Here is a 16,288-nt window from a genome sequence, read left to right on the forward strand (position 1 = left end):
CTTTTTTGTTGTCTGATAAACAAAGGTGTATAGATTTTGAGAATGTATTTTTAAGTTTGCAGATCTAAATGCCTCTCCCAGACCTTGTTGCAAGCTGGTGCTGTGAACATCTTGACACATCTAGAAACAGTTTCACTACTATCCCGTGTTAAGGAAAAAGACATTTATAGTTTAAGTATTTATCCTTTTTGACATGAATGACCTCACATCTGTGCTTCTGCACTACACGAATTCATTATGGGATGGCGCTGGATTCCCTTTTGCCACCTTGGGTGGAAAGGTAGTGTAGGTACTGCTGTAAAGAGGGAGTGGGGAAAGGCATGCCACCAAGAATTGATGTGAGCAGAAGTGTGGACTTCATCCTTTAATGAGATAATAATCCTAGTGTCCTTATTAGTCATGTGTGGAAGAAGGGTGGGGGAAGGTGTGCTAGAGTTCCTGAGAAGTGTAGCCACTGTGATGAATGGGAATGTGGTGTTTAACAGTCCCTTTTTTTTCCTTTTCCGGGGGGGGGAAAAAAGTTTTTATTTTTTTCAATTCCAGCCATCAGTTGGTGGGGTTTTTTCTTGCCTTGTGTGTAAACTTAAGCATGATTTGAGATTCTGATACTTCGGTTGAGACCAGCCCTGAATCTGACAGTGTCTTCTCTTAGTACGTCCAAAATGAAGCAGGAACTTACATGTTCTTATCTTGATCTAGTACATCAGTCTTTAGTACTGAAGTGAATTTCTTTGATAGCAATTGCTATTCCACAGGACTGGAAATAAAACTTCAGACCACAGATCAGTTCGTTCTTCTGTTAAGCTAGTTCTAGAGGAAGCTGTTTATCTTCCTGGGTCACACAGTGTAAGACCAGTCTTGTTCCTGTAGCATCAGTGTTACAGGGAAATGGACAACTTCCTAAAGTCCAAGTTGAGTAAACTAAATTAAGTACCTCAATTGTAAACAGTATTGTATAGGTTCAGAACATGGTGTAATTCATAAGCAAGGCCACTTTGGAAGTTACCCTAGTTATTGCTCTACTCTGGAACTTGTCCTTTCAAACAAAACATTATTTAGGGAGAGTAAGGAGAATAATCCTGGGTTTGTGTCTCTTACGGAAGGCTCGTACAATAGTCTGGCACTACTTGCTTACCTCATATTCATGGGACTTCAGTGGGAGCTTTAGGCAGGGGGTTGAAGGCTGGATCCAATCTCAAGTTTAGATTTGAAGTCTCAAATGCACCTCAACCCGTATTTTTAATGTGGTGGTCACATCTCGACAAAGTGAGACTCCTTACCTGGTGGTACAAGCTGTGTGCAGGTGTGTCTAGGCTGATGCGTTTTAACTAGAAATTCAAACTTAATGCTTTTGCCAAAACACTGCCCTTCCATTCTGGGGTTTCTCTTCTGGATTTGGTTTGTACCTCTAATATCCACTTCAGGTATTTAGAAGCAGGGTTAGGGAGAAACACATGCTCCGATACCTCCACTCCAGTTTTGTGAGGTGACTATGCAATGTAAAGGAAAGCTCTGTGTAGATGCCGCTGTTCCTAGAGTGTCTCGGTAACCGCACGTTGCACAGCTCTGCTGCTCGCAGAGGGGACAGAAAGGTGAGAGCAACCTTCATTTTGCCATACTACTCGGTCCCACAGTCAGCTGACTTTATAGCTCTGGGCGCCCTGACTGCCAGTCTGACCTCTAGATTAAAGAGGAACCTCAACTATTTCCAACACTTCACATATTTACCGTATGTGAACTGAAAAGTACCAATACTTTTTGTACACGGACTGTAACTATGGGAGGGGTGGGGTGGGGGGGGATGGGAAAAACAAGCAAGTTTGCTGATTGCAACACGTTGATTTCCATGTGCTTAAAAATGTTTGTAGGCTGGAGTGTTAAGGCTGGAACGAGTACACACCTGCAATAAATGGCTGTATTGCTAGTCAACAGACCTATGGTTTTGGAGAGGAAAATACTGTAAGCACCTAATCCTTTTGTAACTTTCTGTGGTCAGCTGTTGGCTTAATATACGGTAGCCCTAGGTTATTGTCAAGGCAGATATTTAAAAAAAAAAAAAAAAAGTAGGCTAAAGCATTTGATTACCTGAATGTTCTTTAGCTGTTCAGGTAAGTAATTTTGAAGGCACAATGGGGCACAAAAGGGAAAACGCTAGATCTGTTGGTTTGGAGGGGAGGGTAGTGGAGGGGGAAAAATGACACCTTTATTTTAAATTTCATCTATCTTCTATAAAGTTCTTACAATTAGAGCAAAGATGGCGAGCTAGAAATCTGCCAGTTACTTCTCAACTTGGCTTCAGACAAGGTAATGTTTAATAAAACTCATGGTGTCGTTGGGAGTTTGTCTGACTGTACGCTTTTACCCTGCCAAGTGATGCTCCCACCCAAAATCCCTTTTGAAGGCTTCCTTAGGGGGAGCCCAGGACTCGTACAATGCCCCGTAGTTTGAGGGGATATGGTGTAGATCCTCATGGGGAAGGAGGAGGTAGAGAAAGAACAGATGTGAAAAACAAAGGAGGATTTACTGACGAACAGACAAAACTACTGTAACTCGAGGAGGAGGAAAAATGCACTTTCCATAGTTTGTCCATTTTTTAGCTACAAAGTAACTCTTGTATCAAATTTTCTTTGAGAGGAACACCGCTCCCATAGGTGGGTAATCCTTTTGAGCCTCCTGCTGTTTATTCCACGTTGGCTTGAGTCCCTTTTCAGCTGCCAGATTTAATTCTGGAAACTGCTACTTTTACTGATGTTTAGGAAGGAAAAAAAAAAATTTCTTGACTCTGACACTTTTTTTTAAACAGGGTGGACTTAATTGAAGTGTGCAGTGTTGAACTACTGCTGCAGTAGCTGCCTCTAATTGTCGAGAGAAACTGTAGACAAGTTTTCTATTAATCTAGATAATCTGGATTCGATAAAACGTCTGTGAGAGTGTTCCTCCCGTCTGGTGTGAATGTGTGCGTGCGTGTGTTCCATGAGCAGACAGAGAACCAAATGTTCTAGGTACTTGTCATGTTTCATTGCATACTTAAGTCGTGTGTATGTGAAGTGTCCTTTGACCAGAAGGTTTTGGTTAATATCAGTATATTTTTATAAATTTGAAATTCATCGTGCCCCATCTTATCTTTGGGTTTTTTTTTTCCTTGAAACCTTTTTTTTTTTTTTCCCCATCGTTAGGGTATATGTGCTAGAGTTGAATCTTTAACATTTTTAGGCACAGATGGAAAAAGTTATTGGCTCCTTGAAAACTTATGGGACAAAATGGATCCTCAAAGCATGTATGTACTTACAAACCAAGCTGTAGAGATCAAGAAAAGAACTTTATTGTTGATCTCAAGATTTCTAAATTGTCGAGATTTATATGGAGTTGTGGTGGAACTAGTTAACACTTAGAGCTTTTGGTATGTAATGACTATTTGCTATGGACTGATATTAAATGTTTCAAAGGATTGCGTTCTTAAACTTTCTGGATTTTTGTTACTCTCCTCAGATTATATTAAGTAGTTAAAAATTTCTTTGCTATATTACATTAAAAACATAAGAACTTTGGGTCTCGTATTTATTTTCACTTGTTTTACTAATTATTTACAGAACACCGTTTTAACTTTTTTATTTTATAAATGTGTAGTATTTTAAACATATCTTTAAAAATTGTTCAATTGGAACTACATTAACTTCTGATTTGTTTTTATTAGGATTTTTAAAAAAAAAATACACTTTTTCCATGTTGGTGCACAGCACTTAACAGAAATGTTTGTATTCCCTTTCTTTCAATTCAATAAACAGAATAAATAACTGGAATGAATAGTTCTTAGTTTCCCTAACTTCACTTACATGACTGATTTGGATGTTAATGTCTCGATCATTAATTGTAGATTTCTGCTCTATCCGTAGCATTTTATCCCCTTGTTAGGAAAATTTATTTTGTGGCAGTTTAGCCAGAGAGGAATTCGCTCAGTGTTGTGTGAAGGCTTCCCCCAGCGTTTGGGGTTTGGCTCTAATGTACCTCACGCTTGTGTGTTTGCCGAGCGCTCGGCTGCTGACTTGCCTGTGTCCTGTTCTGCACTTCTCTGCCCTGTTGAACGTCTGGTTCTTTAGGGCTCTGCAAGAGCTTTGATTCCTTAGTGCTGGAGCTTGCTGAGGTACCAGGCACAGGTTGCTTTAGGTGATCAGGGGGGTTGGGGTTTTTTTTTGATGCTTTACATTAAGAAGGTGCTCTCAAAGTGCGTGCATTTCCTGCTTAGGCTTCTCTTAAACTGGAGATTGGGGACCTCCAGGCTTCCATCTGAAGTCGACTTAAAGCAGCTTCTGTGGCTGAGAGCTCTTGAAGCTGCTTCTCAGCTGTTGCCTTTGTTCCCTCCAATTAACTGTGTGTTCTTGTCCTTCTTCCCTGTGCTTTAAACCAGCTTCATCTTTGTCCTGCGTTTTAGGTGTTTTTACTCAGCTCTAGCCAATGTTCTGTTAAATAAAAAGCTGTGCCTGAATTTGCCCTCCACTTCCTGTAGCTTTTCCAAACTCCAACCTTTTGCCAAAGCGCGTTCCATTTTTTAATTCTTTGAGCTTCTATATAGGTGAGAAAAGGTCTTTACTCCCTCTAGGAGCACTTCCTATTAACTTTATTCCCTCTCTTACAGTTTAAGCAGTGGATAGATAATTAAGGCTCAAGTGGAGCTGCACAGAGAAGGGGCATGCCCTATTTCTTACAACGTGCTCATTTGTGCCGCTCTCTCTGGGTACTAGGTTTTGCAGGAGGGTTGTACGATTGTGGACCCACAATTTACAGATTGGTGTAAACGATTCCCACAGCAGATGCATAAAGTCAGGTTTTTGGGGGAGGGTGTTACTGCTTCTCTGCTGTCCCTGTGTCTATGATTACTGCAGAACTGTGAAATTTCAGCCTGTGTACGATTTAAAATTAATGGTAATTTATTTTTTTTTTAAACCCTTGGGTAAAGAAGTTACGTAAGGAACACAATAGAAGATGAGCATTTTGTAATTAGCTGCAATCCAAACTCTGCCTGTGGTAGGGTACTTCTCTGGAGGGACAGTTTCTGTTTTACTCTGTCACTTTACACCTTGGCCTGTGTGATTCTGCGCTGCCGGCTGCATCCCACTGCTACTTTGCAGGTCTTGGATACGCTTAGGCTATTGACAGCCAGCGATCCAGGTTGTCCCCTGACTGTAAAAGCCCTATAACACTCTGAAGAGTAACAAATGACATTTATATCCCTCTAATGTTTCTGCCAAAGATAAGGTGATAAATGTGCTGTAGCCCACGTTTTCCTATCACTAACCTACCCTTAAAGGCAAAAATGACAGAATACTCAAGCGAGTTTCTTGTGAAACCTGTGGTGGTATGGAACAGATTAAAAAAAATTTGCTTTTGGGGGCTTATTGGGGTTTCAGGTTGATTGTTAACCCATGCGTAGAACCGTTCTTAGGGCTACTTGGTCATACTGTTAATCCCACTGATTTACTGTGTTCCATAGTACAGAAGTATTTTAGAAAAAACCAGTAATTTCCTAGGATGCAGAGACAAGTATATTCTTTAATAAAACAGGCTAAATAACCAACAACCTGTAACTGTCATGATAGGGGCAAATGTGCTAGCGTACATATTTTAACTAATCCCTGCTCTCCTACATGCAGTACTACTGCAGCTTTCTCTCTGTGGAGTGACTTAATATCTGAGCAAGCTGACTAGGCTCTAGACCGCGGGCGAGTAAAAGAGCTTAATAACCTTTGTTAAAAGTCAGAATCCCTGTAGGCAAACTTCAGATTTATTTTAATGGATTAAGAGCCTCCTATAAATCACAGCTAATGATCTGGAGGCTAAGCTAATGGTCCCCTCATGAAGTGATGCTTGGATATCTCAGTTCCAAAGGGAAATAGTATCTGGTGAGTGAAAAGGAGGGAATCGGTGTTTGGTTTCCCACTGATTCATAGTGATAGCATTAAATCAACTTTCATTTAAAATCAGTCTGAAGTTTGTAATTATCTTAAATTTTGTGTAGCCAGCTTGGATTTTAATTACCCTGTTTTCTCTCCCCTGATGGAGCCCCAGGAAATAAGGAGTTTGTTTTGATTTTTTACTACTCTGTGGATCTCCCATGAGGTAGAAGGCTGTAGGATCTCTATTTCCAGCTAATGAACGACGTTTTTAGCAACTGCAAATACATTTTTCCTATTGTTGACATTGAGCTCTGAAGATCTCTGTTAAGACAGGAAATGACCCTGTAAACTAAGGAAGGCTTCAAAGGTGCCAGTGTAATTTCAGCAAAATTTAGTCTCTGGAGCCTGCTACTTGAGGTTTTTAACAACTATTAGAACAAGATGTTAGATATGACTGAATAGAGAATATCTTTATAAAAAAAAGTGAGTTGGGGAGTTTGCATTCATATAAAAGTATGGCTTCTTTAACACTTGACAACCGCCACTTAGAAAACATACCTGTAGTTTTTGTTGTTCTGTCATGGTTAATAATTCAAAAAATCCACAAAAACATTGTTCTAAGTCAGGGATATAAATTAAGAAAGGTGCTACCCATCTCCTCCTTTTTTTTCCCCACATATGATGTTGTTCTCTCTTATTCCTTCCCTGTCCTGCTCCCAGCTCTGAAGAAACACTTGCCTCAGCAGAGGACAATAGAAGCTTTTCATAGCAAGTGACAAACTGTATCAATTCTGTTGTGGAACGGGTCTACCCTATCTAATGTCATCACTGTAATTCTGAGGCGCTGGTAGTTAGAAATTGTTGAAGACAAGCTATCTTACAAACATTTCTCATTAATAACAAAGCTCTTATCTGAAAATGGTGTTTTTAGAATAAGATATCAAACTGCTAGTTTAAGTGGCAGATTTACAGATTAATGATCACATTTCACATTGTGAAACATCAGTAATGAAATTTATCTACTGTTAGCACTACAGCAAGGACTTCACTCAAGCAGCCCTTTCTTCTAATAGATAACACCCAAAATGTATAGTATGTTTTTTTCACATACAAGTGAGAGAGCTTAATTGCCTACCATAGAAGCTGCGACAAGAGTTACTGATTTTCCTCTCTTTCCAAGTTTTATTTGCTCTCCTTTTTCCAGCCCTGCATCCTGTCTCAGTTTCAACTTTAAGGCAATACTTTCTGTAGTTTGCTGTTTGTGGTGTCGAGTAGTCAGTGGCCTGTAGCTGTGATAGCTAATTCCTTAGTTACTTTTTAATGAGCATAATTTTCAGCAGTTTTTCACCTTGGCAATAGCTGAACTTGGACTTGGTCCATCATAAATTTAAAGCCAAATGTTTCTAAGAACAAATGCTTGAAGACAAGGTATGTAGAGAAATCAAGCTTCAGTGTTGCCTTTTTGCTGTTGGCCACGAAAACAATCTGCTAACTACAGTTATGCACCAAAGAACCAGTACTTAAGAATGAAAAGGTCATAAATTTTAGGACTTAAATTACAGAAATGTATTTTTGAAGTGTTTTACTTCATCTGTTTTAAAAAACTTTCTGTGCACACATAAACAATTTGAAGACGGTTATTGGACAGCGAGGGTACAAACTCAGGGTTTATGTACTTATCACTGATGCAAGAGCTGCACAAGAACTTAGTTTGCTGGTGTCTTTGCAGCAGACTCACATCAGAATTGGGATTACTGGGTTGTGGTTTACCAGGCCACCTCCCCAAGCCAGATGTACTCTTGATTCACCTCACTGGATAATGGAGACAGCAAGTTCATGGAGCAGTGACTGCAGTCTTTTGCTCCATAACCAACTCCAACCCAGTGCTGTACAATGTTTACTTAGCATGGAGGTCTGTGATATATTTCAGTAACAAAACAGAGTTGAAGGGAAAAAGCAAGTATTAATCAGGTTTCTTATTTATCCATTTTTCACTCTTACACACAAGTGTCACTTTCACCAAAGGGACCTTAATCCATCCAAACACAAGACTTCATAGAGGTTGTTGGAGGGAGGGGTGGAAAGGGAGACAGGTGTAACTTTTATTCCATCAAATTTTAGCTGGAAAAACACACTAACACAAAGATGCAAGCTGTGCTACTGTTCTACTTTGAAATCTGTGTTCCAAGTCTTGCTTCAAACTGGGTTTTAACAGGACAGTGTGACAACCAGAGGCACGTCCTGACCACCTTTCAGTGAGAAGCAGACATCAGAGCTGCACTTAAACTTGTTCTGGAACTACCACTATTATCAGCCCGCGCTGCTGAAATGAGTTTCCCTTCTCACCATTTAATTCCTATCAGATCAGTTCCGTAAGCAAGGATTTCAGCTTACAGACGCAGCAGCTCCAGCAGTTTGGGTTGTAAAGGAACAAAAATAACTGCTACACGAATCCAATGTCTTTTGAAAATATTTTATGTTAAAAATACAGAAAAATATTTCTTGTTCAAAGAGGAAAAATATACTGCATGATGACACTAATCTAGGTACGTTCGGAAGGTGTCTGTGGCTCCACAACCAGTCACTGGAGTGATGACCCAATTTGGCAGCTAATGGTTCTCTTTCAACTTCTCAATCATTTATCAAAGCCAGAATCATACTGTGACAAAACAGAAAACATAACACCAGTGGATTACTGAAGCGTGCGCGAGTAAGGAGTAGCTATTGCTTGCGTGAGAGAACTGAACTTCATTCTGAAACAGAAAGGCAAGGTGCCTATGCTGCGTGCTTTGCGTACGAAGGCACAGACTGCAGAAGCAGTTCTGCAGTAGAAGGAATTCTTTCACCTCGTAGTCAGTGGCCCCATCACAGAACTCAGCCCACTGTAACGTAGCCAGATCGAGTTCATTTTCCAAAGCAGAACTTGTAAAATAAACTCGGTCCTCGAGCTTATTTCCGTTCTAAATAGGCCACTTATTCTAGGTGCTGAAATCACATCGCACTTTATATTGTACTTATAGTGGTTTTGAGATTAAGGAGTAGTCCGGGTTTCCAAAGCGTTTGATCAGAAAGAATAAAGGCACATAATGAGCCTGCAGATAGCTGTCAAAATATATTATTGAGGCTTAGCAGGATGCAAAAAGACAAGGCACGAATACTAGCAACTACTAGCAGAAGAGAGGAGATAAAAATAGCTGGTGGACAATTCCTTTGTTCCTTGGGGACAATTTTTGAAACTAACCTGTAAAGGTACATGAAGAAACAGAGCAGATGAAAGCCTAGTTTAATCATGGCTTCCTTCATGTGCGATTTCAGTTGTCCTCGGTTATGGATCTCTGTGGGATCAAATACCCCCATGTTTCCACTTGGCACCATAATGTACCTGAAAGTTTAAGGGAAAAAAAACAAACAAAATGGAAGTATAATCATCAAAACATGAGGGAGTGTCAGGGGAGGGGGAGAGCTTGCATAGATGGTACTTTTGTCTAAAGAGTTGCTTCACGATTCAGCATAAGGGGGTTCTTCTATGCTTCTATTTCAGTTTCAGGATATTAGGTGTATCTCTGCCACTATAACCCCCAAACAAAGAGTATAAGAGGACAAGAAGTACTAAAAGCATCAGGCCACCTTCCCACCTGTAAGTGGGAGAGCTTCCAAGTAAAAGCCAATTCCAGTTCCTTTTAATTGCTGGTCGTGCTTACTGAGTGTTAAGAAGGAAACGTCCACCCACAGTGGAAAGTTGTATCAGATGAAAGGGACCGGAAGAGAATTAATTTACCTAAGAATTAGTGATTTATTTACCAAAAAACCCCACTCCAAACTACCCCACGTAGATAATAACAAAATCCAGTGGTCAAAACGAGGTAGCATAAGGCCAGGCAAAGGATCTGTGTGTTATTCTCATCTTTGTCACAACCACCCTGCGTTATCTCAGCAGAGACACAGAGGCCGGCAGGATGAGAGGTTGGGCAGAACTGAAGAAGTGAAGTTCTGCTGTCAGAACTCAGGTAAGAACAAAAGTTGAGTAAAACAAAGTGAAACATAAGCAAAAGGAAGAATAAACCCACCAAAGCAAATGTTTATGTCCTGTGAAAATTCAACAAGCAGCCTGTTCTTTTGTCATAAGTATTTCTCAAGAGAGCAAATGCAAACACATGGAAGTTCTCACTCCAGCTGAGTTCATCCTAAAACAGTATTATTAGTAGTATTATTATTATTTCACTTAAATGTCATATAGGCTCCACCTTCCTGGAATAATACTCTTTCTACACAGGAATTTAACTCCTTGTCTTACACCTGGAGCAAAAGCAAGGTCTTGGAATAGAACACTTCTGGATTTTTTTAAATACTCAGAAACACCACTTGTACACCAAGAGGCACTCTCCCACCCTCTCACAACACTCATCTCAGTAACAGGAAGGGAATAAGAAACAAGGATGTTTTCTAGCAGCAGGAGACCAGGAGGAAAAAAAAAAAAAAAAAGTTAAGACCACAGTATTTGTCTTTCTTTCACAGAGGCATAACAAGCACTGCAGCACATTTAACTCATAACAAAAACTATTTTTAAATGGGACGTAATTGTCTATGTGAAATAATCACAATTTGAAATTCTCTTCTAGATTTGAAATTTTAAGGAACTGTTCTATTTCCTATATTCTAATACAAATTATTGTCAATTTCCTAGGAATGTATTTCATTTTACTGGAATAAAAAGAACACAACTTTCCTGTACCAGTTTGCTCTAGCAATAGAGATAGAGTGCATAGTTTTCTTTTATCTCTAGGATATTATTGCCATAAAGGCAATATTTATTAATTTTGCTTTCAAAGAAGAATGATAACACTTAAATGATGCAATTTCATTGCAGAACCTGGGAATTAGTGTTTTCCAAGAGGCCCACAAACTAGTTCAGCCTCTATTATACATCTAAGGAACTGCAGTCATGGACACAACAATGCTGGACACGCTGACAAACCCAACTCAAGCCAGTTGTCGTATTCTAAACAGCAAAAAACTTCAGCAAAACCACACAGAACAAGAAAACCATCAGCTTTAATGATAATACACATTACTGCCTCCAGTATCTCCGTTCAGTGGAAGCTGCTGCCACAGGGGCAGGAAATTTCCCGCTAGATTGCACAATTTTGCAAGTTTGAAAACAAGGAGAATGGAAGACAAAATTATGGTTTACGAGAGATTCTGTAAGAAACTGCAAGACTCAGCAAAAACTAAACCAAATTAAATGAGTATCTGACTATGCTGAACAAGGAGGGCCAGGAAGATGTTTACAATAAACACGCTGCAACTTTGAGAGTCTCCATACATGCTGTTTCTGACCTGTTTTTCCTCCCTGGGGATTTTTTTCTGATCCCACTTTCACAGAAAACCTCTCTACTCTCACTGAAATCATCAAGACAATTAGTAAATTAAGTCAGTACTGCCTGTAACTGCCATTTACACATCAAGATTAAGCAGGTTTTGGAAGAAAGAGAGTATCTCTATTATCACTTAGATATATTACAAAGCACAGACTTCTTCAATCGCAGCACAATTATTTTGTATTTCTGTGCTCATCTCGGAGTAGAACGACAATATTAAACCTTTCTGCATTCACATGCATTTACTCCAGAAATGAGTTCCTGAATTACTGTAACATACAAACAAGATTCAAACCTGTACAGCTGATGCTGGAGGTTTGCAGTTCATGACAATGGGTTCACACCTCATCTGTTCCCCCTTAATCCTAAATCTAGTACCTGAGGCTTTCTCCTCTCTTCAGCATATTCAAACCACTTTACAGTCCACTATTTCTCTGACTACCGTACCTTTTATCCCTTGAACATAGGCTCAACTATAAGATCTACCCCAAATCATCAGATTTCCTTTCTAATGCTAAAAAACACACTTGCTTTTGCAGACCGCTAATTCCTCAACCGTGGATGGGATAGTCCAGGCTGTTAGTGAGGTTGAAACTCCTCAATCCTCTGAAAATTGTCAGGATTAGCAACACAGGCTTAACATTTTGACTTCTTAGGGCAGGACAGGCAAGGGATCATACTGTCATGTTCATTTATTGCATACGCTACACATGTGAAATAGAGGAAATGATCCTGAATTTTAAAACATTCAGAATGTCTACCCTGCATACAAAATACATAAAATGAGAGCTGTCAACTCAAAACAGCAGTCAAAGCTTACTTTCTGAACTGTGGAAACAGAAGTAACTGTATCTTTGAAAATTCCCTCTGACCAGGTTTAGAAGGGAAAGTGAGTGGATACTTTAAACATTAACATAAACAAGCACGGAGGGTTAGGGCTGGGCAGGCCACTAAACGTATGACAGATGCTCTCTAAGCCCTTTTCCTCCTCAAATGGGAAGGGGAAAGGGAATAAGGCAGAGAAACTTACGGATTGGAAAAGAAAACTAAGCTGTTCTAATATGAGAAAATAATTAATCAAAATAAGCAAATAATGAAATATATACAAATATATACAGAACCAATATGGAACCCAACTCCCACCTCTCTATAGCAATCCCCACTGGTGCTGCAGAGCCGGAGGCACCAGGGAAGCCCCAGGCTCAGCAGCAGAGGAGAACTGGATACAGGAGCTGGATTGAGGAACATGGGATTGGGATATTTTTACTTCCTTGCAGACCTTTTACTTCCTGGCACCCCAAACATGTTACACAAGATGCAGCAGTGACCTTGGTCACTATAGGAACAAGTATAAGCAAGAGCCTTTCTGCATACCAGTCCCTGGCAGTAACTGTAAACATCAGGCGTTACCACTGCTAGTAGCAGGCTCTGTCTGCAAAAACATGCTGGTAACCTCAGCAAGTACAGCCTCTCCGAAGAGACTGAGCTAAGAAGTAAAAATCACTGAACAGAATTGGTTCTGTCTAGGTCAAACCAGGACAGTACGCAAAAGGAAGCAGCAAAGGGGTGACCAGTGCAAGTATCTTCAGAGCTTCAAAGAAAATGTTTTCTCTCTTTAGTGTCTCTGTAGAAACAGTCCAGCCTAAATGAAACATCAAATGCAAACTCTGTACTTGCCATGAGATACCAAAGGGAACACCGGTCATTTGGTGCAACAGCATATAAAGTTGTATGTACAGGTGGCCAAATAAAACTATCCCCATGTGTGTGCGCTTAGGTGACATTTGTTTAGTAAGCATACTAGTTTTACTGTCTCATTTACTCCCATGCAAAAACCTCTGAGGGCCTTGCTAGCAGTTTTGTAGAAAAAAACAGGGTTATCGGTAAAGGGATCTTCAATTTTTTAGTGAGAGCTATGAAACCTCTTGTTTAATTTTACCAGCAACTAGATCCATCCCTGCAAATAGTTAGCCCTAGCAGCTTCAGACAAACAAGAATTACAGCAAACTTTTCCTATCTATACCTTTAGCATTTGGTCTTTTGGACTTTCCATAGTACAGCAATTAGAGATAATTTGTGACAAATCCATACTCAGTTTTCCCTAGCAAAGGTTCAATTTTCTGCATATCAGATGATACAAAATAAGAATTTTTTTGAGCACACAGTCCTAACGTTGCCACATGGAAACCAAAGACAACCACCACTGACAGCTGTTGTAAGGCAAAAAGCCCAGAAACCTTTCCAAATACAGAGAGGTGAGATGTGGGACCAGTTCTGCAAAAGCAGGAGAGACAAGGCAATAAATGAAGGAGGGTGCAGGGAACAACACCACAGCCCGATGGCTTTACACTCGTAAGCAATGGTGACATTTAAATTCTGTTATGCTGATACCACTATCAGGCATGGAGGCAAAGCACGAGAAACATTAACAACTTTGTTTGCAAGTATTACTTCTTAATCCAAATTATCACACAATTATTTCCTGCAAACTTGGGGCTGACTCACCAATCAAGATTCCTGGACATTACAGAGAATAAAAGAAAAGCTAAAAGTTTCATATCCTTTACAATACTGAGTTTCTTGTAATTTTATTGCACAAGAGAGTTTTATGTTAAGCTAGATCCATGAAGACAGTTAGCAGCTCAAGAACACATCTGAAACATCATGGCATATTATTTATCTTCATACTAGTTTAGCTTTAAGCGTAGTAACAGTGACAAAAGAAAAAATAAAGCAGCACACAAAATCCGTTGCACTTACCTATATATATTCCATGTTGCTACTGGCAAATTAAGGAGAAAGATGAACCAGTGCAATGAGATAAGCATTAATACAGTTACAACAGCATGTCCAATCACTTCAGGGACCACCCACTGTAAAAAGGGAAGAAAAGGGTTATATGCACAAATGTAAACTTTTTTCCAAGAGAAAAAAAAAGATATCTATATGGATTTATCATCTGATTCTAATTATGGAAACCTCAGACAGAAAATTCATGGCAGAAGAATGCAATTTCATCACAATGTGGGGAAATTAATACCTTCAGACAGATTCCATATAAGTAAGCCAGGAGTCAAGGCCCTAAGATATGATAACAAAGGTACTGTATCCAAGTGAATTTCTAGAGAAGCAGAGCAGCTGCTTGAACACCACTGTATTACACATGCACTTAAGAAAACAAGTTAAGAAAGTATACAGTGCTTATGTGAAATCACTGCAGAGAACAGTGGATTTAGAAATGAGAGGAGCAGATAATTAAAATCTGCAGACACAGGACATACAAACACCCTCAGGCTTGGAACAGATCAAGTTGATCAATATGACAACTGCCCCAGTTAAACTGGGTCATCCCCTGGCAATAACACATGTTCAGCTTGATAGTACCCTGTAGCATTCTCTCTTACATTAAGAAAATACCTTTATATTAAAGTGAACACCCATGCGGGAAGGCCACATTGATTTAATGAAATCAGTTTTAAGCAGATTTGGTTAAAATGGTAATTCTTATCACAGTAGAACTCTCTACTGTTCAAAGGATGTTAAAATTATACAGAAGCATCAAAGGAAAGTGTTATAAAGTCTCAGAGTTCAGTCATGAGTAGACATCCTCGGTGTGGCACACCTACAAGAATGAAAGCACAGAACTCAAGAGCTCTCTGAAGGAGTAAGTCTCGGTCCCACAAGCTCAGAGCAGCAGCCCAAGTGAGAGCTCCGAGGGTCCGAAAAAAAGCCTTTCATGACTGAATCTGCTGAAAGACACACAAGTGAAAAAGACACATAGTCTGAAATAAAGGATCCATGCAAAATATTGTCAACTAAGACTCTTAAAATATACATTGCACCACTATTACTTGTGGCGCTAAGATGAAGGGCTTTATTCTGAAACCACATTAAAAGTAAAGAAGAATCATTTACTTTATTGAGTTTTGAGCAGCATGATCTAGCGTTAATGTAGTCACATTCCAAATCTGATAGCGTAATTATCTGAAGCCCAAGATAAGGAAGAATTGTATGGTAACTCAGAAAACACAAAAATTTATCCAACCAACTGGTGAGAGCACTTTGCTCTCAGCATACACTCCTTTGTTCTACAGCTGATCTGCCAAAGGCATATTTCAGCTAGTTACAACTCATTCCTACTTTAGATAGACGTTAGGCCATGTTTTATCATCAGGCCAAGTGATTTTATGATGTTTTTCCAACCGCAGCCGTTGCACAAGTGCTAAAGTTCATTTCAACACTTAAAGCAGACCAGGGAGGCAAGCTATCAGAATTATTACTACAACAATTACAACTAGAAATTAAAAGAAAATGTTAATGCACTTTTTAAACTCTCCTCGCAATAGAAGTAAATAGTGCAGTTTTAAGAAGTGGATCTACTTTTTATGACAGCAACATCAGTTTAGTTCACAATTTACCAGGAAACAAGAGGGTAACAGCATTACCAATTTAACTTTCAGCAATCAAAATATGAAGATTTCAGACAGGAAAGCTGTCTCAAAAAAGGCTTAGCACGCACATGTGCACAGCATCATGTTATGTCCTGCAAACCTCATGCTCCTTTTCTCCAAGAAAAGGAAAAGGCACAAGATTTTTTTCCATCCGTAAAAAACATGTAAAGCCTTTTCATTTTTCAGCGAATAACCTATCCTTCTAGGATGAATTTCTTCCAAGCGCTCCTCTATTTTTTTGGGCCAGAACTGTGTAGAACCTGAAAGAGCACCAGGATTTGAAAAATTATGAGAGCCAATCCTGCTTTCTGCAGAAAAAAATAATACAAGAGAGACAAACAGGCGAGGTTTTGGGGTTTTTTACATTGTAGCAACGCCAGACGGCAAGTTTGTACCAAAGCACATGGAAATTCTTGGGTTTTTTTCGACGAACTCAGACCTGAAGTAACACCAAGGTACCTTTACCACTATAAGACTCCCGCGTGAACTTTTTTTTTTTCTTTAAGGCCTGTGTAGTTTCCGAGGCGCGAAGCACCCTTCCACACCTTCCTCTAGCCCAAGGCCGAGC

The 16,288-nt window shown here is 39.6% G+C and overlaps 1 protein-coding gene across 1 annotated transcript; it reads right to left on the reverse strand.

The window, feature by feature from the left end:
• Nucleotides 1–8,040: 8,040 nt before the first annotated feature.
• CNIH4 (cornichon family AMPA receptor auxiliary protein 4) lies at nucleotides 8,041–15,269 on the reverse strand. The gene is made up of 4 exons (XM_009865340.1): nucleotides 15,185–15,269; nucleotides 14,030–14,142; nucleotides 9,133–9,273; nucleotides 8,041–8,550 (listed from the first exon to the last, which is right to left on the reverse strand). The coding sequence occupies exons 2-4, from the start codon at nucleotides 14,095–14,097 to the stop codon at nucleotides 8,523–8,525; spliced, it is 237 nt and encodes a 78-aa protein (XP_009863642.1). The 5' UTR covers nucleotides 14,098–14,142; nucleotides 15,185–15,269; the 3' UTR covers nucleotides 8,041–8,522.
• Nucleotides 15,270–16,288: the final 1,019 nt, after the last annotated feature.

This window comes from Apaloderma vittatum, unplaced genomic scaffold, assembly GCF_000703405.1.
Source record: "Apaloderma vittatum isolate BGI_N311 unplaced genomic scaffold, ASM70340v1 scaffold11992, whole genome shotgun sequence".
In the NCBI taxonomy this organism is placed as follows: Eukaryota; Metazoa; Chordata; class Aves; order Trogoniformes; family Trogonidae; genus Apaloderma; species Apaloderma vittatum.

Coding starts and splice junctions, on each gene's coding strand:
- CNIH4 (XM_009865340.1), bottom strand. CDS start 14,097: ATGCTTATCTCATTGCACTGGTTCATCTTTCTCCTTAATTTGCCAGTA. Junction 9,274..14,029: donor GCAACATGGAATATATATAG/GTAAGTGCAACG, acceptor TTAAACTTTCAG/GTACATTATGGTGCCAAGTG. Junction 8,551..9,132: donor TTCTTCATGTACCTTTACAG/GTTAGTTTCAAA, acceptor GTTTTGTCACAG/TATGATTCTGGCTTTGATAA.